Consider the following 26,202-nt stretch of genomic DNA (forward strand, 5'->3'; position numbering starts at 1 on the left):
GATAGCAGAATGATACAGAAAGTTCCAGAGGTGGTTTTAAGTTTAAAACATGTTCTGATAACCTTTGTATGTCCAAGGTGGATTTTTCTGATTTCCTGTTGATGGCAGTGAAAAGAGCATATGTATGTTTTCTTAAAATTGCTTGGTTGTTTTTATTTACTTTTGAGTTAAATTTTAAAAAAAGTGTTTCCCTTGCATCTAAAGACAGACTTCTAAGTGGATGTCCTGGCCGTTACCCGTCTATTTTATTGAAGTATGTTACCCTTATAGTTACACATTTGGTTTGTATTTACTCATCCTCACATGCTGGTTCTTCTCTGTCTTTCCGGAGAGCCAAGTGCATTATTAATGTTTGGGTTGCTTCAGGGCATAAGGAAGTGAGTGAGCTTGCTAGTAGAGTTCCTGCCAAAGGAAGAATTGAAGCTATGGGATTAAGTACATCCTTAAGAGGATGAGGAGAAGTCTACAACTGTACAACTGTATTGTAGTCTGACATGTTGATGATTAAAAAAAAAATTGTTCAAAAAAAGACTGTACCTTATGTCTACTTAGTGAGTTTGAGAATCATTAGAGATCTTTTCCCTGTATTACTCAACCCCGTAACAGGGTGCAGCAGCTTTGGGATAATTTCTGGAGAAGTGTGTCATGATTTGACATACATCATGTATGATGAACTTGTACAGATATATTATGAGCAGTTTCTGACACTTATAAAGAAAGAGCACCATGGTTACCTTTTGGCCAGCTTAAACTGTACTCAGGTTCTTTCTTGCAGATGTTGTAATTAAATTGCTTCTAGCTAATGGGGATACCCTGGAGTGGGAACTGGTGAAAGCAGGCATTGCAAATTCAAGGCTTTCAGAGCAACTCTGAAGCAGACAAAATCTGAAAACCACAGATCCTACAAAAGGTGAAAGATAATGAAGTCAAGCAGAAAAGAATAGAGAGTCTTGTGGTTTTGTCTTAGCATATGTGTTCTGTCACCCATGTTGTTACAGAATTCACTGAAGCGTACTTTGGGTGAGAAAGCTTGCTTTTATTTTTTTGGTAGCAAACATTTCAAATGCAACTAGAAAGTCTGCAGTTAACCTCTAGTGGTGCTGAATGAGGTATAGTAAGATAAACTACAAATAGATATAAACACTGCCTTAACTTGCTCCTTGGTTATGAAATAAAGGCTGCAGCATGGAAAATGAGAAGTGCTAACTTCCCTGAAGATACCAGGATGTATCTGTCTGTTGTAAATTGTCAGCTGAAATCCACTGCAGCTGCTTATTATCCCCAAAGACGAATTACTTAGTGGCTATTCAACAGCATATACAGCTTGGGCTTAATCTCAGTCAAATGCGCACAGAATGAGTCATGCTCTGGAGCAGTCTGTGTCCATGGTCAGCACTAGCTGTCAATTTTGTTGTCAGCTTTTTAAAGAGGGACTGAAGATGGGTGAAAGCTTTTTTTTCTTCTACTCCTATGGTTCATGTTTCCAATTCAATGACTGTAGTTTTAGCAAAGGTATAGAGAAATGTGCACTGTAGTTACTACTGAAGTGCTTGGTTTTCCAGAACTGCCTGGAAAGCGGCCCACTTCTTTTGGTCTTTTGCCTCATTCCCTGGAGTCCCACATTAGTACCATGTGCAAGCTTACAGTAGGTACTTCATCTACAGGGCCTGTAACTATAGCAAGCTAAGTCAGTATTTTGGATGGATTTAGAAGACATATAGTTCTTCCTGTTTATATCGGTGTAAATAAATGTTTGTAGACTTGCTTCTGGTGGTAATCACTGTGATAACAAAATATTTCTAAGCTGCTTACAGATTTACAGTTGTCACGTGCTTGTGAGGCGAGGAAGCTGTGTCTCCCATTCTCCTTTCACACAATCTCAGCTTTTCTGTTGCTGTTCCCTATAGCTGGGTTGTTATTGTTCATCTCATTGAAAAATGCCAATGCTGTTTTTAATAATAGTGTATGCATGAAAGAAGTTTTAAATTTAAAAGATCTATAATGAAGTAAATTAACATTGTCACAGCTTTCGTACAGAATGTGAACACGTTACTCAAGTCGAGTATCCAGTCTTGCAAATTACTCTTAAGTAAATTAACTTGATATGGAGTATCTTCTTATGTATAAGTTCTACTGTTATGCCTGATAGAATGAGGAGTTCATGGCCTGTGTAAAGTTGCATATGCTTTTATTAGTTGAAAAAAAATTAAAAATTGTGTGAATATGTTCCATCCTGTAAGATGGCATATAAAAAGAACTAACCTTTAAAGACTGTGTTGATTGCTAGTGTTTTGTCTTACACAAGTCTGACCTATGAAGTTAGAGGATTTAATTTAATTAAACAAGGCATATGTACTATGTTTTGAACTCTGGGATTGATTTCAAAACAGAATTGTAGGAATGTCTAGAAAGTGGTATACTCAAGAGGCAACACAGCTCCATAACATTAGTATTTAGTAGAATAAAATCCTAATACAGTGAAAAATCCAGCAACTGCTTGAATGATGGTATCTGTTTTTTTTTACTGTCACAGTTTCAAAGAACATTCGAATCTTTAAGAAATGTATCCAGTAAATCTGATCTACAGACAACCTACCAGAAGTTTCGAAAAGATCTGGAAAATCTTGATTATTTGGCATACAAACGTCAGCAAGTAAGAACATGAAAGCTTGGTAGGAAGGCATAGAATACTGGGCATGAACGTGGTGGGTGGTAAAACACATACCTTTGATAGTGTTATTGTTCTATGCTTTGTGTAATGTCATCATGTAAGCTGTGGGTGTAGGAGGTGTCACAATTCTATTTAATGCATATGATGTTGGACTGCCTGGTTTTTTGATTTCTTAACAGAGAGAAAGATAGGCAAAGCAAGTAAGCAAGACTTAGCAGACTATTAAACTTTGCATTAACACATAACAATTTTTTTTTTTTAGTTGAAGGGCATAAAAGTACTGTTTTGATTTTTTTACTTGAAAAATTAACTAAATCCACATAAGTTAATGGAATCAAATACTGACTGTGCATACAAAGCACTATTTTTTTTCTTCTTTAGAAATGAATTTACAAGGCTAGATCGCATAAGACTTTGAAGTGTACACAGTCTTTGACTCGTGCTTGGAAGATCAAGGTTAAATTGAATTGGTAACATGTATTTAGTGTTGGACATACTTTCTGTCACTTATGCATGGCTTCTGTGAAAATGTCAGCTCTCATAACAGGTCTTCACTTCTTTTCTGTGTTCTTGGTAAATAAGACTTTGCCTCTTTCAGAGCATACTGATGAAATGCTCTGACGTTTGTACGTGGCAGTTGTTTCTGTCGCTTGGTGTCAGTGTTGTCAAACACTTTATTTGCTTGGGGGCAGATCACTTACGGTTGTTTATGTCACGTAATCGATAGTTAAAAATTGGGAAAGGGCTCAGGGACAGATAGTGTCTGAATACACGAATATTTGATCATTGAGATAGGGAGGTCAGGGAGCAACTGGCTTGGGTGAGTTTCGGTGTGGTGGGAGCTGTTATTCTGGTAGCACTATAGCAGAGTTCTTTGTTCCCTCTGATATGGGGCTGCCAGCAGCCAAAAGACAATGTTTTAACTGGCAGCTACTGTGGTTTTATGTTATCTGATCTCATAATTATGTCAAACGTAATAAATGTCACATCTGCAAGGGCTTGGAGAGAGTTTCTGAGCCAGGGAAGTGTAAATTCTGTGGTTACTTCTCCGGCTATCATCACACTTTTTTTGGCAGTAGCTTTCTCTAGTCTGAATTCTCACTTGACTTTGCAAAATTCCTTGTTATTTCAAGTGATATATGTGTGGTTCTCTAGCAGACTCTGAATATGCTTCAATAACATACTTAATTTCACCTTGAGCAGGGCATCTTTCCTCCTGTTTTCAGATCTTCACTACCCTTCCCATCTCAATACTTTGCACTTTCAAGCTACTTGGAGAATCTCAACATCCTTGTTTAATATCAGGCATCCATATATCTCCACATGCTCTTTCTGCTCTATATTTGACTGTGTTGGCAGAAGCTTTTGCATTTGGAGGTACTAAATGTGTATTAGGTGTAAAATCACTTTCTGCTTTCAATCACAGAACAGAAGATAGGCTGTTCTATCTTCTGTTCTGTGATTGAATCTTTCTAAAATGTTATACAATGCTATTAAGAAAATAAACTAGGCAAAGGCTGAAATTATTAAAAAAAACCAAACAACCCCCAAAGCAAAAACAAATGAGGGAGACTAGAGATGTTCTCTGTGTATTAGTTAGTTTGCATTGTATACCTGATCAGTAGTTTTATGGTTTTCTTGAGTGGTATTTTACCTGGTTTTTATGCTGAGATTTTAATCTCAGTAGTACTTGCTTGGAGAATCTGGAGATTTGAAAAGCTGCCGTATCTGTTTATTATAGAAGATGCCTTGAATTGTGTCCTGCTTTGGAAAGAAAGTGATCTCTCTGTGAAAAGATTAGGATTTGGTTTGATTACTGTGCAAAAAGCACAGACCTGGACTGGGACTGAAGCTGTTCCGAGTTTGTCACATTTGTACCTGTTTAGGGAATGTGCACATTTAATTGATAACAATTTATATGCTCTCTTATTAGATTAAGGATATATTCATAGCCCTGCTGGCAAAATGTTGAGTCACTACCATCTGTTTGGAGACAAACAATTGTATACAATATGAATCCATTCATGATAAAGTGAGTGTTTTAGGTAGTCAAAGTAATGAATATTGCTTTGAAAGAAATATGGTTATCTGGTCCTTATATTTTAGACATGAGACACGAAGTGCAATATAGCGATGTAATTCTTCAGTGCTGAAATTTACAGGACAGATGGGAAATTAAAACTGTGCTTTTTTAAGGGTGTTTAAAATAGCCCATGTTAACTCTGATTTATAAATATAGACCAAACTTCTATGTGTGTTAGAAGTATACGAGAGGCAAACATGTTTGGGATGATGGTTTATATTAAGTTGTTTTTAACTGGTGATTTTCAGAATGGGGTAGAATATCTTGAGTTTTCAGACAGCCAGCAGATTGCCAACAGAAATGTCTCTTTAAAATGGGCAGTGAGGTCAAGAATGCAGTTCTGACTTTCCTTACACAAAAACCCCAAAGTTGTTAGTGTATGTTAGTCAAACTTCTCAGAGCTTTCAGATTCTGATTTTGCAGATAGGCTGAGTGTATGTATGAGCTGGCACGGAACTGGGCAGGGTGACTGGTGATTACAGAGGAGGAAGAGGGGAAGTTCTTAGAGTTGGAGGCTTTAATGTTGCAAAGCTGAACTGTGTGGATGACACCTAGTATTGTGGTCAAGAAACCTGAACGATGCTCTCCACCTTCTTCTGCGTCCCAAACACAATATGAAGTATTGAATTGCATCTATATGCAATCTAGTTACTGTTGCTGTCTGTGATGAACTCCCACCATATTCAAGTCTGCTCCCAAATATATTGCTGCATGTCAGAGCTTTCCCTCTTACTGTTGATTAGTGGAGCACACATCTCCATCTCTGCAGACTTGCCATACTTTTCTGAGAGAGATGGCTTATTAGCCAAGTTAGTTGGAAGTATGTTTAACTCAGGCTAGATGAAGATAAAATACAAACAAAACATTTATACTCAACAGTGGAATGTAGGCCGACCCCTTGCAAATGTTGATAAATGATGCAGGTGAAGAAATGCACACACTGCTCACATTCAGGTTGTGGTTGCTTGGTTGGCCAAGCTAAGTGCTGGCTACTGCAGACCCACACACAGCCCTGTCACGGGCTTCATGCTCCCCTGCCGTTCATTCTTCCCATTCTGGCATTTGTGCAGTCCTGCACAGAGGTGCTTCAGTGTGCTAAACTGACTTAAAATTACTTGCTTTTCGGTGATCTCATTATTTTGTTACCCAGTTGCTCACTTAGCACTCTCTCTCCCCCCTCCAGATGGATGTACCTTTGTCTGTCTAACTTGCAGTGACCTAATCTTTCTGTGTGCTTCTAGGGCTGGGTTGCATCCACTAGAGAAATTTGTTTGGGTTGAGAATATCAGTTTATAGCCCGTCTGCCATTTTGAAGCCTTCCAGGAGATACCTGTCTCCAAGAAATGCAGCTTTTCTTTCTTGTCCAGGAGTTAGTCTGGCAATTCCTTTGAATTAAAACAAGCTTTTAATTTCCTTGATACTGACTGTCATCTCTGAAATTTGACTAAAAAAGAATAGCTCTGTGCCACAAGGAGTAGTGAAACTCTTCTCTTGCTCTGTGACTTATTAGACTGTTTCCAATAAGGGTTAAGTAAGCTTTACATTGAGCGCTGTTTTGTATCAACCTAAATATTAACACATCTGCAATATGAGTATTTACAGGGGAAATGAGATAGGACAAAATAGTAAAGCACTTTGGGATAAGAGGGGACTAAGTGGTAGATCCCAACACTTTCTTGGGATACTGTAGTAGGTGCACACTTCCTTTTTTTGTTGTATGGGACCTTGTTCCTATTGAAGGGAAGTTGTCCACATGTTGTTCAGCTGGAACAGTACTGGTTTAAGGCCATTCATTATGATGATCTTACTGTAAGGTCATTTCAGGAGTGTTGGGCAATAGCTACAATAAAAATGGAATTATAATCAAATTCAATGGTATTTAGCACCTGTCAAAGTGAAAAATCATTGCTGCTGCTGTTGTTCTTAGTGGTAACAGTGCCTTTAGGATGCCTGTAGCAGTGCTGGCTGTAATTCAAAGACACTTAGTTTTTGGCTAGAAGTTTCCAGCAATGTGGTAATCTAACAGTTGACGACAGAACTTTAGTATGTGAACACACACAAAAGCAGTATCCTATTGTAAAGTTATGCTAATTTAAGGTTTACGTATTTGATTTTGATTTTATGCCCTCAAGGTAATTGTGTGTTAAAGGACTGAATCTGTGTGAAACCGCTTTGATTATTCCATTTAAAAACCTTTTTAGGATTGCTTCCTGGTGATTGTTGTATTTAGAAATGTTTTAAGAGGTTGCGTTAGAAATGGAAGGAGTTAAAGGCTGTATCAGAGATGTCTGCAGGGCACACAATAATTTACTGTGCTTATGGGAAATAATGCTTCCAGGAGATGGAGCAGAGCCCTTAACTGGCTTTACTTCAGAGCGGTCCATCGATATCAGTACTGCAGTTGTCTTCATGGTCATACAGTTCAGACTTACACTTGAAAATCCTTAGCTTTGGAATGAAGGCTTATTTCTACAGTCAAATGGCATTTCTCTTCGTTAAAATGGATTAAGTGCACTTTTATTCTCTACCTTTGATTGTTCACTTTGCTTTTTAATATGGCATTGTCTTGAGTGTGAGTTTTGTTCACCAAAGTGCTCTACTCCAGAAACTGGAGCCAAATTTTCAAAAGAGATTATCACGTATCAACTGGCAGGTTTATTGTGTGACAAACACTTTAAAAAGCATGCTGAAAATTGGAGGGAGTTCAGGGTAGAAGTGAATTAATTGTTTTCAAGAAAACCAGCATTATGATGGAAAACTTAAGGAGCTCAGTCGTTGTAGCTTATCTGGAAAAGGTTGTGGCTTAGAAACATCACAAACGGAGGTACTTAACTAAATCCTTGTTCTAGTACACAGATGTATGACAACATCCAGTGGATGGGAGTCAGAAAAGTTCAAACCAGAAAGCGAATGAATGTGTTTGGCAATTAACTACTGAGATGGCTTAGTTAAGAGGTGCAGTAGATTAATCACTGCTTGTAGCCTTTATATCCATAATCCATGCCTTTCTAATAGGTGTGCAGTAACTGAGATGCAAATCAAAGGGCGGGAATTCTTCTGGAAATCTTTAAGGCTTGTGCTATTCAATGAATTTGAATAAAAAATCATAATTTTTTTTCTAGACTTAAGAATGACAGTACATTTGCTTGTGTATTTGAGGGTAAAGGCAGAATTATGTCTTTTGAATTGCCATCCTGGATTAATAAATAGGTGAGTTTGTTTGCTTTTGTATTTGCCACTCTGCCACTGTCTATTCTTCTGCACGGTTGGATGTCTTAAGAGTTCTTGTTTAGGAATTTTCAAGCAAGCCTAGCACTTCAATTTAGAGTAATTGTAAGGACATGTAGGCATTTGATTCCCATAGGCTTTCTGAAAATGCCTTCTTTCCTTTCCTTCTTTAATATTTAGTCACACAATATAAATTATAAAATGGGAGTATAGGCTGTATTTCCAGTATTCTCGCTTATTATCTCTGCTTGACATAAGAACAACTATCTATCATGTTGTTGTGTGATTAAAATAATTGATTTATGCATTCCTTTAAAAAAAGCAAACAACAAACCAGTCTCAGTACCTATGAGAGTGTAAAATTATGACAATTCTGTTTTCAGCCACCTGACATTTCTTGGTAGTTCCATGATTACAGCTCTGTCATTTAGCCATTGCTTCTGTCTGTCCTGTGTGTCTATATGGTTTGCTTAATGGGTGAAGAGGTTTTCCTTTCCCTTGCCCACCCGAAAGTGCTGATATTCCCGTTTACAATTTTTTTATTATGTGTTCAGGGGGAGCAGTGGAAGAGTTTTGTATCTCCCATCAAGTTCGCTACTGCATGCACTATAGTTTTACAGCTTAGGTCTTCAACTGGATTTGTCTGTCTGTAGTGTTAGTCTTGCATGATTTTAAGCTGCAAGCAGTTCTTATCTCCATCTGTGCAATTTTTCCGTCTGTGCATGGAAACCAGACCTCTGAGAAAAAGTCGAGCCTTTTCCCTTTGAAGGAAGGAGAAATCAAATGACAAGGGAAAAAAAAAAGTGAGACATGGTAGAGAATTTCTTTAGAAAAACTGCTGTTTGGCAGCTCCTGGGGTTTTTTTTTGTGTGTATGTGGCCCATGATATGGAGATCTGGTGTGCTCACTGTGCAGCTGCACAAGGAGCAGGAGGAAGGTTTTGCTGGTCTTCTCATAGATACAGTCTTTACTTGTAGAAATCTGAGTGTCAAAATTAGGTAAAATAGACGAGAAACCTTAGTGGGGAAACCGGGAAGTACAGTTGCATAGCTGGTCACATTGGCATCTCAGTGCCTGATACTTGTTCTGTGGTTAATGCCAAAGCTGCCTGATGCTGATCGCTTCAGAATCCAGCCTGATGTTAATCAGTGTGGTGAGGGAATAACAAGGAGTTGATTTCTAGTAATTAAAAATGTCATTATAAAGGGGTACTTTATTTTTAAAAAGATAATGAAATTTCTGATGAAAGTATGAACTGAAGAGTAGGTGGGATTCTTCTTTTGGACCAATAAATGTATATCAAAAATTCAAAGAGGAACCATTTGCACACAGCTTTTTTTCACAGCTGTGATGAATGGATGAAATTTAAAGAAAAAGAGAGGTGTATTTTTGTCTTCCAAATGTAAAAGGAGAGAAGTAGTCATTCAAACCCTGCTGACAATCCAGTTGTGAAGGTAAAAGCAAAAACTGTCTTGCATGTCTTTGAAATATTCTCATGTCAGCTGTTGTGTTTTGGAATTTGGGGGAAATGGACAGAATTATGGTTTATCTTGCATCCAGAATGAGAATTATGAGAAATAACCTCTTTTCCCCTTTCATATAGTCTGTGTAGGACATAAGTAGTTAGTATGTAAATGCTTCAGCCTCCAAGCTGTGAAGAGTTGAACTATTACCCGAGGTGCCCATGGCGAAAAGCCCTTAAAACTTCGATTTGTAATATAATAAAAATTTTTAAAAAAGTATATCTTATAAAAAGGTATGTTCTGAAACAGTTATATATTTTTCAGGAATAAAAAAGCATGGTGCTGTAAAGAGGTTGAGATAGATGTGTGGGGTTTGTTTAAACCTGCTTCCCACTTTCTTGAGAAAACAGAAGGTACCTCTAGGGAGCCTGGGACTTGAACAGCGGGCTAAAAAATCTCTCCCCTGGTCTTTCCAAAGCTCAGTCTGTTGCTGTTTCTATGAAACTGAGTTACTGTTTACCTGTGCCCAAAATGTCCTCAGTTTGGGTAAAAGACTCCAGTCTAGTCATGTCTCTGATAAATGTGTTTAAAATGTCTTGTGAGCCAAGGATGGATGATGCTTTAAGTTTAACCACAGAGTGCCCAGGTAATTTAAAAACAAACAAACAGTACAAAACTGAGTGTAACAGTGGGAAGGAAATCAGATCTTCAGATAGGAGTTAAATTGCAGTAACAACAGTAATGCTAAAAGGGCATGACTTAAAAAGCTGATAAAAATTTTGAGTGTGTGCCATGGAGGATTTGCAAACGCCACTAATTTTGTACCTGAACATTTGGTATGGTACCATATATGTGTCCTATATGAATTTTGATGTGTGGGTATTTTATTTCAGTGGTATCTAGTGGCTCAGATTAGAACCCTATTCTTTCAGTAGACTAGAAACGGATTTCCAGGCCCCCCCCCGCCCAGTGAAATATACTGATACTTCAGATGATATGTTTATTCTAATGTGGGATAAAACCAGAGTTTGTGGAATGTAAATGGGGTCAGAGTCTAAAGAGAATGGTACTTACTGATGCAAAAATAACTGCTAATATGACAATTACAGCATTCTGTTAAGCAGCAATGTCCTCTCAAGAAGCTAACAAAATGATGTTTTTATACAGCAGGAGTGAGGTGAGCCTTAAAAGGAATAAATAATTTGGGGTTAATAGTTTTTGATTTCTCAGGAGAGTTTTTTTAAAAAAAATGGAGTGCAAAGTATTTGTCAAGTGTATTTTAATGTTTGACATCGCTGATGAAGCAGAGTTCAGTAGTATAACTCTGTTTCATGTTGATGCTAGATGAAGCTGTGCTATCTGCTGAGCTCTCCTGGCCACTTTTCAAAAACAGTGATTGGTTACCCTGACCTGATTTAATCAGCTGCTAATCACCCATGTTGTCCTAATAAATTCCTGTCCCACAATCCCTCAATGCTATGGGTAGTGGAGACAGTAGTCTCTCCTTGCTACTTCCCATTTACTTACAAATGTTGACCAAAAGGATTGGCTGTTCCCTAGCCGGGACCTTGTAAAGTGCAGTTTTAAGAGACCTCAGATCTACTGCTCTAATCGCAACTGAGGAGGTAAGGAGTAAGGTGGAAGGAAGTAAGTATGGTGAAAAAGGGAGAGGCAGATTTTCAGTGATGAGCCAGGCAGAGTTCCAGGTGATAGGCTGAAGTGGACATCTTTAGTTTCACTCTGCTTCTCCTCTCCAGCAACACCTCACTGGGCGGTTATGTACAAGTAGTGAAAGGGGTCATTTTGCAGACAGTGTACTATCTTTTGAAGTACTAGTAACTTTCAATTGATCTTCAGGTATAATCTGTAGCAGTGTATGTTTTAATTATTTAGCCCCAGTCAAAGATGTTGGAATGCAGAAGATAATTTCTTTCAGATACAATCTGCTTTACAAAGAGGGGTGTCCGCTAAAACTTTTTACTACAGTTTAGATTGTACCCACCGATGGTTCAAGGTGTGGCTGTTGTAACTGCCTGCAACATCAGTAAGCACATTGTGGATTAGGCAATCTGATGAATAAAGCAGGATCTTGTGTAGCAAAGTAGAATTTAATGATGGAAAAATGGTCAGATGAGAGACTACTGAAGAACCACTCCCATACAGGCCAGTATTGGACTTATTTCTCTTTGGTTTATATAAAAAAAATACAGTGCAAATTTAGGATGGTGTGGAGATTCAAAGCAGAAACATTCAGTGCTTGAAAGAAAAGCAAAGTGATTTAGAATTAATATTAAGTATTAATCAAATTTATTATTCCTTATTCCTTCAGCCTTTCCCAAGGCAAACCTATTTCTACCTTTAAAATGGTATTGGATTTTCTTGAGCAGAGACTGTAAGATCAGGCTATCTATCCTAATGATTAGGATTTTTAAAGAAAAAGGTATTCTCTGAGCTGCTGAAGATGGGGTGACATTAATGAGACTTGGGTGCATATGTTGAGAATCTAGGATTAGAGTGGTTTGAAAAAGTGACTACTTGCCCTTATTTCAATGATAATTTTTCTACCCTAAATAATTCCTCAGACTTGCAAGGAAGACAGAAATAAAGAGCATCTGATATGGAGGAATAACTGTGGGTGGGACAGATACAGCGCTTTACAGTAGATTATATGATTTCGCCAAGAGTAAAAGTGAAATAAAGAATTTATGTATTAAAATGCACAATGGAATAATTCTGTGCTACAGAACCTAGACTCTGAAATGGCAGTCATTAGCTGTGACATTTCTGGTACAGATAACTGCTGGAGTTGGTTGGATTTTTTATTAAAAAGTTATGTTTGAGTATACTTTTTTTAAGAGCATGTGACAGACTGACTGACTGACTTCTACCCGATAATAGTATTTACTCCAAATTTAGATTGAAGTTCCTGTTCTATTGATTCATGAGGCTTAAACTAACATGGTCTAGTGAGTTTGATATATGTAATTCTGGGTAACGTGTCTCTTCTCTTGACAAAGGTTTTTCAAATTGCTTCATTTTCTGCTCCACTGCAAAATGGGAAAAATCTTGAAATCTCTGGGATGATTTTGGAATTACAAGTTGTCACCAGCACTTCTGATGAACAAATACAGGAGAAATCTAAATGTGTTGCTGCATTAACGTTGTGTCTAGTGATCCAAAATACGTTAATTACTTTAAACGAATGATTTTTAAAAAATTTGATTGAAACCAACTAAAGACAAGGTTCTTGGTACACTGGCCTGTTAGTTTTAACAACAAAATCCTAACAGCACTGAAGTAATCACTTTGATAGAATTCAGCCAGCCACCAAGAGAAATTCCATTCTTTGACACTAAAGGTATAAAAGGCATACATTGATACCTCCAACTGCTGATAGCAGACAGGTACGTTTTGCTGTGGACTCTGGAAATCAACACATTTAAACTGTTTCAGCATGCTCTAATATTTTATAAGACCATGAAGAATTGCAAACCACTCCACTATCTTTTCTGAAAGTTGTCTGGGTTTGCTTTCTTCTGATAATAGTCAATGTAGTCTGAGTTCACCTGGAAGTCCCTGGGCAGTCACTGTGGGTCTGCGTTCTGGGATATCGCATGGGGTTCTGAAGGAGCTTCTGTAGCTGAAGAGACACCACCTTTCCTGGAGAAAGATGAGACAATACAGTGCAGTGGCTGCAGGCTCCTGCTTGGTTCAGAACACAGGGGTAACTGAAATACTATTTCCTTACAGATAAAAAACTTGTGCTGATGTTGCTTCTCTGGGTGTACAGTGCATCAGATGATTGACGGTGGTTTGCCTCTGGGCTGATTCGCTGGGCTCCTCTGAGCCCCCTATGCCTGTCCAGGATACACACAGAACGAGACACAGAAGCTGTGTTTCTACATGTCTTGTCCTCTTTATGATCCACATCTGAACTGTGATCAATGCAAATTTTGTCATCATATTAATTTGGTACATGATCAGCTTCTTATTTGTGAGCTCTCAGAATACAGACAGCGAGTCATAAATTGTAAGAAAAAACCCTGGATGAGCTTATGGTGTCTAATAAGATAATCCCCGTGTTAGCCAAATGGCTTTGAGGTATACAAAGTTTTTGAGAGTAATTGGAAATGGTAAGAGAGCAGTGGTTTGAGAAACATATCTGAGCTGGGCATACTTGAAGTTTATATGGTGTATTTTCTGATTAATGGAAGCTCCTCTGAATAGAGGATTACTTTTTAGTAAACATCTGTATTGAGGAAGTAATCAAGGTTCATAAATGATGCACTTTGCAGGGGACTTGTTTTATACTGCCCTGCCTGCTTCCACTTAATACTTTGTTTTGTCCAATGTCTCTGATACAATCAGAGGCAATAGATCTACATAACCCAGGTGGTCTATGGAGACTGTGTTGAGAATTACCGTATTAGGTCGTCTGCCTTCCATTTTATTGCATTGACTTCAATCCTTAGTTTCTATATTCTGAGCTGACTTTAGTTATACTGGTTTAAACCTGAAGTAGTTTCAGGAAGTTAATAGTGTTATAAACTTACACCAATATAGCTAACGTCAGAACCTATTCTAATTGGACAAGAGCAATTTCAGTAAATTAAATGTTTTAAAACTAGATTGCTTGCCTCTTACTTTGAGGCCTGGCTTTTTTTCGCTACCAGCACACAATTCATGTGAATTGTACTCAGAATGAACATTAAGAAGACACAGCAGTATTACTATTAGTGTATAATTCACTTTGAGATAATGGAAAAACTTTTAAAAATTGTCTTACTTTGGTGGCATGGGTAGACTTCTTCCACAGATATTTTCTGTGCCGAGAGTACCAAGATAGTGCGTGTGTTTTATTTGGGTTTTGTTTCAAAGTATCTGTAATTGTAATTTTAGTTCCTTCCTGAACAGTTTTGTGTTCAGGAGAGACACAAAGCATTCTACCTTTTAGAAGAGTACAAAAAATAGTAGAATCAAGAGGGCTCTATGACAATTCCCCATGTTTTAACACTCCCAGCTAAAATAAAAATTCTTTGAAGTGTTCCAGGAGTTATCAAGGAATCTTTTTTTTTTCCTTGTTTGTTTTGTTTAGTCTTCCTTTTTCAGAAATAATATTCCTCCTGAAATCCCCTGTGGTAATTTCTATTAATTATACTTAGTCCTATTGCTGGGCAAGAATTTATTAGCAGTAAGCTTTGCATGGACTAATGTTAATTTAACCAATACACAGCTGTGACTGGCAGACATCTCTCTCCTTTGCAAATCAACATGAACTTCACTAATTATATGCTGGACTTTTGGAGTAGATAATAACCTACTAGAGAAGAAAATAAAATATTCTGTGTGGTCAGGAGTGATTAAGACTGGACTTAGCAACCAGGAAAAACATGGACTTGATAGGTAAGTCTTAGTTGCTGTGTTTCTTCTGTTGATCTTTTCCTGTTTCCAGACACACAGGCAAAGTAAATTTATTGAAACCTGCAAGAATTTTGCAATAGAAAGGCACTGATACAGATGTGAAAAGAAAAAATATATGGTCACAGAGGAATAATCGTAGTACTTTGAATTGTTGTCAACTGCTCATGGATATAAGGGAATGGAATAGTAGCATTAGTGAATCCTAGGGACATGGGAAGAGGGAGTAAACAAAGAATTGAAAGTACAAACAAAGAGAAGACAAAGTACAGTCTCAAACTTGATCACAATCCTCGATCGTGATTGTTTCTGCTTCTAATTATTCTGGCCAAGAAATTTGATCTGATATTTAACAGGATTAGATCATATTTGTTTCATATATGTGTGAAGCTGCATGAAAATTAATGGAATTTCTTGTTGGAGGCATTTGGATATATATCCTTTCCTGTTTTGCAAAACTCCTGTTAGGATGGAGAACATTAGGGAGGGAAAAGAAGCAGCAGTAATATGGGGAAGGAAGATGGAAGTTGGAATCATACGAATTCTCTCTTCTATTTTGCTGTTTTGGGGCAACTCAAAGTGTGCCTGTGGATATGGAAGTTTGTATGGGTTTTCTTTGGTTGTCACTAAGAGCCATTTGCGTTAGAAAAGTCTTAAAATGTTAGAAAAGTCTAAAGATAGGTGTAAATGTCAGCAGTGAACCCATGCATTTCAAGGCTAGTGCTCGGTGGGGGATGTCCTCTTGGAAACTAAGGCTGTGCCTGATGCCCTTGTGCCTCAGAACCATGGCAGGCCTGTGGTTGGGGGCTATGCAGGTCTTAAGACCTGCTTCTGCTGTGCATAGGAAAGTTGGAATATTTCCTTCTCTCTCCTGTTTTCTTGAATGCCCTTTACCACTTCTATAAAAGAGTAAATAATACAGTATTCAGCATCTATTAGTATTTTTCCCTTTTGCTAAACTGTGATATTCTACCCGGAGAGCGAAATGTATTCTGTTGGCGATTCTTGTTGGAGCAATAGAACTTCTAGTTGTGAGTTGAATGCTGTATAACTTGTCTTGGAACCAAGCAAGGAAGGTCAAACCCCTCCATGTTCAAAAAGCCATCAGTCAGATTAGACATAAATTGGGTTTCCTGTGGTTCAAACAACATCTCAGGAAGTTATCATTAATGTATCTTAGAATGGAGAGAAGAGTAGCTGAGGAGTATTTGAAGGAATCACGGAATCATAGAATAATTTAGGTTGGAAAAGACCCTTAAGGTCATTGAGGCTAGCCATTAACCTGACACTACCAGGTCCTCTACTAAACCATGTCCCTAAGTGCCACGTCAAGGAGTGTGTCTTGGGGAGCATGTTCATCTTTTGTGGCTCTGATTTTGCCTGATAAAAAAGATTTTATCAGTGAGATTTTACATTATATATATGAGAACCAATATGTAGGTTTTTTTAGGCAGTCAGCACATTTTGGAAGGAATGTCTTATTGTTTATGTCAACGTATAGCTAAGCTATCCCAGGGCAATTTTAAAAATTAAATTAGGCTGAATATAACAGGGTAAATTATTTGATAATGGAAGTTTCTGTGATTGTGGCAATCTATTCTGTGTACAGAAACAAAACCTGTTCTTTCCAGTTCTGGTAAGTCTTATTTTAAAAGAAAAAAAGAAAAAGAGAAAGTACTAAAAAAATTTAAAGACATTAAGTGTAGTTGAAGTCTATGTGATTAAATTAACAGAGACACTACATGTAAAACTCTTTTGCAGGAAAGATGAGTGTTTTGACAGGTGTGGTACATTTATCACAACAGCTGTCTCTATCATTCAGATAATATTTTTCTTTTCTGCTTTTGTTTGCTTTCTTCATTGTATCTGCTATTTTAGTTTTTGGAAAACAATGTTCTTGCATTCATTGATGGCATTGTGGTCTTCCTGACTTCCAAGCTAGTCTGCCCCTCCCAGCTGATATGCTGTAGTGTTTGTCAGATTCTGAACACTTGAAATGGATCATGAACTCATGAGGAATCACTTCCAGCAAATGAAAGTGCTAAGCTCTTCTCCATAGACCTAGTCCTACTGTATTTATGCCAGACAACTTTGAACTTGGAGCACTGCCAGTAGACAAGGTCCCTGCAGTCAGAAGCTTTCTGCCTTCTCTTTGGAAACTATATCCTCTTTTATCATATGTTTGGATAAGAACCTTGGGGTAAAGATCCTGACATATCATATGCATTGCGTAATGCCACCAACATCCAGTGCTTAAAATAATCTAACTCTTTAAAAACTTCATCATAATGCTCTGGACTGTGAATGTCAAGAGGCTGTGGACCTGCCAATTGCCTGGGTTTCCTGGGCTTGCCCTGGCCTTGGAGAATGGTTTTTTTTTCACACAGTGCTCTTTTTTAAGGGAGAAAAGTCTTAGCTATCTTGATTTTTGGGGTACTTCCTTCTGTTTCCTATTAAAAAGTAGATGATGATTGTTTTTTTCTGAGGCACCCTTTTTTCCCCACCCCATATATCACCCTCCCAGTTCTTTCTTATGTCTTTATGGTCCTAAGTGATTAGTGTATAAGGAAGAAAGAGAATATTAAAACAAAAATTATGTAAAAAAGGATGTAACTAGGCCACTACCCATGGAGAACTCTGCTAACAAGGTGCTAAACTTAGCTGCAGAGATCATAGCTGGACTTGAAGAGCAGCAGGATGTGTTACAGAATGTGGCTTGCTCAGGGACAGTATACACTGACTCCAAGCAAAGCACCAGTGCATTACCTTGCTTTGATAGATTTTATTCAGTTCTGTCCTTAAATGTGCAGTTACAGCCCCTGGTATCTCAACTATTAGTTGACCAGCGTTTCAGAGCCCAGCTTAGGCATAGGTCACCGTAAGCAATTGCTGAGACTGGCTGAATGAAGGGTTGTGGTATTCGCATCCTCTCTGCCTGTGCTTCAGGTTGCATCAGGTGTAAGAGCAGAGCTGCTCTTGCGTTCCCTGTGAGGCTGGGTTATTTCCATGTACCAGGCTCTGCTTTTATTGAATCCCCCAAGATCCTGTGGAACGCTGCAGCATGCAGTTGTGTCTTGGCCTTTCGCCTTTCTTTGCTCTCTGTTCTCACACAGCTCACCAATAAAGGGCTGACAGTACGTTTTTCTGCATCCTGATGCTGGGCTACTGTGCAGATCTGAGTGGATCTATTTAATGTGGGGAAGTTCAGTGACGCTAAAGATGTACCATGCACTCTGTAGTATTTTGCGTAGCTGGGTATGAGGAAGAGGAGTGGGGTAGCAGATGTGCTCTATAACTTTCTGAAAGCAGGTGGAAGGGGGGGTCCTTCAATGTTATTTGTGACACAGAATGTGTCTACCTGCCCCTGGCCTCCCTGTCCTTGTGCTGCTCTTAGGCCTTGGACAACACATCCAATAGAGCTGTGTGAAATCTGAAAGAAGCAAGTGATAACTCTCTTTTGAGAATGGATTGAATATACTTTGGGGAAGCTTTTGCTCAAAGGACGCCAATAATTGACTGATTACTTCCAGTTACTTCATCCATCCACAACTGCCTGAAATGCTATGGCTCCCTGCCAGCTTCATTTCCTTAGGACCCACTGTGCTGGAGACCTGATCTTGGCTCTGCAATAAGGAGGACAAAACAGGCTTAAAAAAATTACTTGTCTGCACTGCTGAGAGCATTTAGGACTAATGATTTTCACATGAAATGGGCCTATTAAGGGTTTTTTTGTGTGTGACAGTTCTAGAGAGAAATGCAGAAGTATGGCAGGAGAAAACTGTTTGTAGGCTACAGAACACAAAATTTACTCATATAAAACAACAGTGATTTTACGTGCTAGATAGCTGGTTGATAGTTTTCTGTTAAATTCCAATTAGTTGTCACCAAAAAAAAGTAGTATTTCTGGTTTTCAAACTTGTTTCTTTTTCATGTCTTTCACTTCAAGTAGTAATGGTGGGAGTAAAATTCAAAATGCCCCTTTTTGGCTCCTAACAGTCAAAGGAGGTGAAGATAAATACATGAACAGAATTAATTGAAAGCTGCCTGAGAGCAGGAGATCAGCAGCAACAAAGCACTGAAACAACGAACTTCATCAGTTACAAAAGACAGCTCAAAAATCTTTAAAATCTGTCAGGTCAGTTCATAGCTTCAAAGTGATTTCCTGTTGCTGGCACGCACTGTATGTACTTGCAATGAAACTGGAGCACAAGGATGACTTAACAAAGAACACTAGTTATTTTCTGTAAGGTTTGTATGTCATATGTGAAGTTTGTTACCATGACTTTTTCTCTGATTTTCACCACTTAAAAAATAATTTCCAGATTCTAGCTGTGAATGTAGTTTTGATGAATGCAACTTAGAGCTCAGGCACAGACAGACTGCTGGTGATGTCTTTTTTTTTTTTCCTCTTTATTCTTCTGTTTACCAGTGTTTTGCTGGGCAAGCTGCTTAGCCTTGCCAGTAAGTGTCAAAGCAAATCTGATTTTTGTTGCTGTTGAACTACCTGTAACATACACGTCCAGGTGAGGGAGAGGAAAATATACAAAAGAAAAAAGATAACGACCAGCATGAGTCTTCCTGCTGCCACTGTGAGAACCAGCTATTACATGTTACTCTCTCCTCTCAGTAAATCACTGCAGTGAAGGCTGTAAGAAAATGAAATACATCAAGGTTTCATCTTATTTCTTGTATGAATGTGGTTGTGCTAAAATGAATGTTCTCACTGCTGAATGAGAAAAACAATCACAAACCTAGATGTCTCTGAAGATAAAATAGAAATACATTACGCTGTGGAATGTACAATTGAAAAATCTGCTGTCTTCTGAGAATTAATGCAGGAACATATAAACTCCCTGGTGATCTAATAACCCCTAAATAAGCCAACGCTTTTTCCACTAATGAACCGAAAACACATTTTTCTTGTATATATGTATTATTAGTTACAGAGTTGGCTAGGTATTTCATGATAGAGTAATCTGATAGGAGAAAAATGTTCCATCCTTAAATTAAGATGTTCTTTTTCTTGCGGAATTGCATTTCAAGGGCATCAGATTGACTAAATTCAAGCTATTAAGACACGGATACTTTATGTCTTAAACTTTGGCATTCAGCTGAATTCAGTACAGCTAAAGATGTAATACGAGGAGGGGGAAAAAGGAGTAGACTGTTCAGAATATGCAGAAAGTCAGAAATGGGGGGGCAATGAAGCATTTACTTAAACCAAGTTAGATTTATATCAAATGTTAGGCTTTTCTTACTGAGATCAACTAGTCTAAAGTCTAAAGTAATGGGCCCTCTTAGCTTCTTAAATTCGTAAGAACATTCTGTTTATAGTAGTACTCATGGAAAAATGTTCATGACATAGACTGTTCCTTAGACTCAAATCTCTCTCATTCCTACAGATGGCAAAGATCTGGTCCTTTGGAGGTCATGCAGATACGTTATCTTAAGGCAAGCTGCAGAATACTGGCTATACCAAAAATTCTGCTCTTTAAAGCAGGCAGAACATTTGTTCAATGCTCTAAATGCAGCTAAGTGCATTAGTTTTGTGAGAAACTGCATTATACCTTTATTTTGCATCCAGGTGTCATTCATGACTGCGTGTTGGTACATTAATGTTAGACTACTATTTTGCTTTAATGCAGATGTAAATTAACAAGTAAGGGAGTCCAAATATGTATTAATGCCATAAATTGGTGTTGAGGAATGGCTGTTTTTTCAAGAAGAGGTGAATGCAAAATAAAAACAGGGAGGTTTTTTGTTTGTTTTTACACATCATGGAGCATACAGTAATTAACACCCTGAGTAGGGCAACAATACACATTACAATTAGACAAAAGAGAGAGGAAAGCAGCAGTCTTAGAAGACTAGACCAGCTAAAGAGAAAAAATCTAGAAGCGTATTACGGATAAGAACATAATATATTTTGGATGAAGATTTTACTGTCACTGTCAAATTCACCCCAGCTAACTCAGTTTAGGCCAGTTTACAGCATGAATTACAGACAAAGCTTGTAATATACAAACTGAAACTACTCCAAATAAATGTTACAACAGAGTACTGAGATCCAAATGTTTTGCAGCATTTAGGATATAGTTGTTTGTTCACAACAATGCCCTCTCTAAGTATTTAATGGCATATATATAGACTTTGGTTTGTAATCCTAATATAGGCACAGGAGTAAAAAGAGGTGATAGCCTAGAGATACAGCAAACCAGAAATGTTTGTGCTCTGGAAACACTTCCAGAGTGTCTCTCTCTGGCTCCAGTTATTTCTTCTATGGTTTAACAACTTCAGCTTCACCCCTTAACAAGTATCTGATGGCCATTTGCACCACCCGTTCCACTAGTACATGTTTGTTTTCCCTGTGCTGGCATGTGGTAGTGCCATTCTGCCAGAAGAGTTGGGGAGTGCTTGTCTGGAAGTGCATTTGTGGTTTGGTTTTTATGGGACAAAGTAATTATTTTTGTACAGGCCTCTGACATTTTCAGAATATGAATGCTGCACAGCAGATCATTGTGGTAAAGCAGTATGCATGTTTGTTAAGGTTTATTCTGTATGGATATTACGGGATACTTGTTTAGGAGAATATAGAGGAAAACTTTCTTTTTCTACGTAACTTGCTTATTGTGTTTAGTTATAAGGGTTTAGTTTGGTTTTCTCTCTATGTTCCTGTTGAGTTAAAATGACTAAAAACATTCTTGGGTTTGCTTGCCCACTATGTGATGTGCAGAAGTCTGTGTCCATGTAGACTTACTTCATAGCTACTTGTAGTGAAACTTAAATTTATTGAATGAAGTGTTCTGAGAGCCCTTGATATAATGTAGAAAGTACTCCTGGATTTTCCCAAATTAATATTGCTATTTAAATGTTATTGGTTTGTAGCTGGGGGCAAATGTTTGATTTGTGTGGGTGGGTGATTTGGAAGAAAGAGTTTGTGCTTGTATGTTTTTAGACTGCCTTGTTCGTCCAGTGGAGATGGCAAAACAAGTAAGATTTGTATGACTATAAAGTAAGGGAGCAGTGGGGTGTTTCATAAGTGAAAGATTAATCTTTTACTAGAGTAATCTACTTGCTTGTAAGAAAGTGATTGTATCTTCATTTTTATGAGAACTATGAGAAACTTGGAAGTTGTAGTGGTACTGCTTCATGAAACTAAATTTGGTTGTCAGATGTTAAACCATTTCTGACTTTCATTTTTCCATATTTACCTCAAACTTTGTTGAGACTGAAGTATGCCTGTGTCCTGGAACTGACTGACTGAATATTTTCAGAAGTAATCTGCATGTTCAGGTGTGGTATATTTGATTTCCTTACTCCGTGATTTGTGCATATGCGTTTCTGTTTGTGTTTGTCAATCATAACAAAGGTGTCTATGGGGTTTTTATGAACATGGAGAAGATTGCAGCTATCCCTGCTGAGGACAACCTAACCCTGTTATGTTTATATATGTGGCAGAGTTATGTGCAAGCCCTGTGAGGCTTAAGGACGCAGTAAGTTTATTGACTGCTGGTCCTTGTTACCCTATCAATTAACCCAGCAGAGTGTCTACAAGCAGCTTAGATTCCAGTGGGAGAACCAGTGCCCAGAGATTAAACTAGAGCGTTTTTTTTTAGAAAAAAAAATAAAAAAAAAAAAGAAGGAAAGAAAAAAAAGAAAAGATTTTTGCAAGACTGGTTTGTCAATCTTCTGTTTATTCTTGGTAAAGGAATATCTAGGGGTTTTTTTTTAAAAAGATTCTGCTCGGTGTAGACACTAAATAAAAAATAACCTGTTGGGTTTTTTTTGTGTGTGCCAGGGTAACAAGCATGTGCTTTCTCACAAAAGTCAGTAATCTTTTTTTAATCATGTTTCAAGAGTTGAGGTAGCAGGGTTGACGCATGAACAGTTGCTGTTTGAGTAAATTTTCCCTGTTTCTGCTACCTAAACTGTATCACATGGAAGCATCTTCTCGTTTGCAAGGAAATAATAAATCTCATTCCAGGTAGATCTTCTCACAGCATAGCTAATCTCTCTGACAAGAAATAAGCTCATGCATTACATGGAATCATAGTGGGATAATGGCTCTATAAAGCTGTGATATATACAGAGTAGAAGTTTTCTTGGTAACATCTTTAGCACAAAAAAGTTGAGTCATGTTTCAATTGCTCTGTGAAATTCAGAATTTTGAGAACTCAGGTTAGTTTTCTTACAATAAAATGTTGCAATATGCAGGACAATGAAAAGGCTGATGATACATAATTTGCTTCATAAAATGCTCTGAATTTCATGGAAGCAAAGTATGGTGGTGTCTGAATTTGACTGCAAAATCTCCATCTCACTGAGGACAGGCCACTCCAAATTTTTCTTTCCCTCTCGTATTAAGAGCATTAAAAAAAATCGTAAGTTTCTAAATTTAACCACACAATCGAAGTTCTCTATCTGGGTACAGTTTATACCAAGAAGGAGAGTTTATTTGGTGATATAAATGATACCTTTTCTGGACAGAATTTTCTTGGTATCGATATATTGAGAGAGCCTTTGTGTTGTAATAGTCTTTGTGTCAAATTACTTTGGGAGTTACTACAAGTATGGAAAAAATCTAAAGAAAAAATATATTCAAATTTATTCATGTGTGTTTTTTTTTGTTTGGTTGGTTTTTTTTTAAAAAAAAAACATAAATGAAAAGGTGCATCAAGAGAACATTATTCTGGTTTTCCACTATAGAATTAGATAAACTATATCAATAATGTCAGGCTATGACCTACTCTGACAGTTGTCTTTATCTAAAATTTTGTTAAAACCTCCAGTGACAGATCCTACAACATCCCTCAGCTGTCCTTACATTTCACTGAAAGTTCCTTTTTCTAATGTCTAACCTGAATCCTCCTTAATACATTTAAGATCATTGCATCTTGTACTTTCTACTATGGACATAAGAAGCAGATTATTCCTTTTTGCTTTCTGCGGTCTTGTGCATATTATCATGCCTTCTCTCAGGCTTCTCTGCTTTAAAACAACTAGCCATAAATAATTTGGTCCTTCCTCCTGGGTCATGCTTTTGACGCCTTTGGCTATGTCCTGGGGCTCAAATAGTTCTGTCCCTTTATTAAAGGATGCTGTTGATAAGCAGAATGAAAGGATTTCTTCTGGTGTCTATTTACACATACGTGATTTGATTTTTCTTGTAAGCACAGTCATCTTTATGATCCTTGAACAATTTCCTGTGAAGCGTTGCCTAATTTGTTGTCTCTGATCATATTGTGCAGCTGTCTGTTCCTGCCTCCATGTGATGACTTGTACTCATCCTTACTGAACTGTATCCTATCTGAGAGCATCACACCTATTTATAAACATTGCTCCAAGTTCAAATCCTGCCCTCCAGGGCACTAAGGGTCCCTTGTCCTCCTCCCACCACAAATCCCTTTCTGTTTTCTTTTCCAAGTTATGTTGTGTAGCGAGACAACCAAAACAGACCCGTGCAGAAAGTCATACAATGCATTCTTCTGTAGTGACAGTGAATCATTGGTAACTGCTCTTAAGAAATCTCCATTGATTCCAGAGTAATTGCATCTGTTTTTTCCTGTATGTTTATGAGAAAGTCACATGAGACTGTCAAAAATCTAGTCATGTTATAAGACATTTACTACTATTCCTATGGCTACAAGAACAGAGGAAGAAGGAAATTAGACTGATTTAGCAAGACTTGCTCTGGACAAACCTGTGGAGGCTATTACTCATTCCTGTGTTTATTTCTAGATAACTAAATAGTGTACTTCATTATTTATTCTAATTTTTCTCCAGGAATTTAAGCATGACTAACTGGTCTAATACCTTTGTTTCTTTCTTTGAAAAAAGACTAGTCAAGTTTGCTCCCTTTCAGTCTCCCATTGTTGTGCAGGTCTCCATGCTCTCTGGCAGGGCAACATTGGTAGCAAGGAGCATTGACAGCTTTGTCATCAATTGGCGAGTTCTCTATTGTCGTGGGATGACATTCGTTCAACCCAACTGCCATAATGGAACACACTGCTGTTTATTTTGCAGGCTCTCATCATGCCTTTCCAAGAGTAACGAGTGCCATCATTAAACTGAAGTGGCTTTCAGAACTTCACATAGTTACCCTCTCGCCACTTGCTTCACCTTCCTTATCAAACACTAATGCATTTCAAGATCTTGCTGAACATTTTCTATGCTACTATATTCCCTTCCTCACTGTGTAGTTCAAAGCCTGTGTTGTAAGTCCTGCACTTTGAATGCTTCTGCCAGCTGTATATAGAAGAATTTCCCTTATGTTATGTTCTTGGTGTGGTTTGCTGTACAGATCTTCCTCTCCCCTGCCTCTTCCCTCTTACAGAGCTCCTGTTTGCAGCAGCTTGCTTGCAAGTCTTGCTGGTACATGGGACTGCTGGGTTTTAATGTTCTCATTCACACACCTGTCAAGGTTGCTATATTATATAAGCCTTGTGTAAAAGTTTATGCAACATTATGATCTATAAAGTGTTACACTCTAAGGAACTTTGACAAAGTTTTTTATCAAAAATATTATAAAACATAACACTTTCATATTTGTGCATGAGAAGCAATATTTACATTTGGGCTAGATCTAAGTGCTGACTTTATATCTCTGGAAATGATAAAAATTTGACTTGAAATCTGAAGTGTTTAAGGGATGTTATTTTCAAAGACTGTGTCGAGTTCTTTGTCCCTGTCTTATAGATCTACAGCTCAGTACGTTTTTATTGGTTGAAATAATCACCTAGTAAAATAATACATGATTCTTAGCCATAATTGAAGGAGAAAATACATTCCCTAATTTTCTGGGAAGTAACAAGTATTCTACAGAAGCAGCAAGAATTATAGAGGATGCTTCATTTGTTGAATGCTATCAAAGACAATGTGGTATTTGGACTTGACCTTCCTTTCTTTTTTCAAGTAAACCAGTCTGGAGCAGAGTGAGTAGTGATGTCAGAATAAGATTTTCCTTACTGAAAAATGAAGAAAGAGAAGAGGGAGATATGTATATAGATGTTTTGTAAACACTTTCAGATTTGCTTTCTCACAGCTTTCGTGTGTGACCTTGAACAAGCCTCCTGCTAGAAAACACCACTAAATGCCTACATACAAGAGTTACAAATCTGTAGGTGTGTAAGGTCTTACCAGTGAAATTTTGTGGATATTAGAAGTTCTTTTTGTCAGACGATGACAGATTTATGTCAGACTAGGTAAGTCCTGTCAGCATAGGATAAGAAGACAGGAGGCTGGCCCCTATACTAGGCGGGTCTGGCATGGGACCTTCATATTAAGAATTTGCTCTCACTTGTCTCACCTGAATGAACTGGTTCAGTGAAGTTCAGTCTGAC

The 26,202-nt window shown here is 37.8% G+C and overlaps 1 protein-coding gene across 3 annotated transcripts in view; it reads left to right on the forward strand.

Moving 5' to 3' along the window:
- Window positions 1–26,202, forward strand: part of CTNNA3 (catenin alpha 3) — a 515,833-nt gene that overhangs the window by 36,963 nt on the left and 452,668 nt on the right. For 2 of the 3 annotated variants that reach the window (XM_068416489.1, XM_068416488.1), the window contains exon 5: window positions 2,534–2,653. The exons of the other annotated variant lie outside the window; for it this stretch is intronic. In XM_068416489.1, coding sequence (XP_068272590.1) covers window positions 2,534–2,653 — 120 coding nt within the window. The remainder of the gene's footprint in view (window positions 1–2,533; window positions 2,654–26,202) is intronic. 3 annotated transcript variants of the gene reach the window in all.

The sequence above is a fragment of the Nyctibius grandis genome, chromosome 20, assembly GCF_013368605.1.
Source record: "Nyctibius grandis isolate bNycGra1 chromosome 20, bNycGra1.pri, whole genome shotgun sequence".
In the NCBI taxonomy this organism is placed as follows: domain Eukaryota; kingdom Metazoa; phylum Chordata; class Aves; order Nyctibiiformes; family Nyctibiidae; genus Nyctibius; species Nyctibius grandis.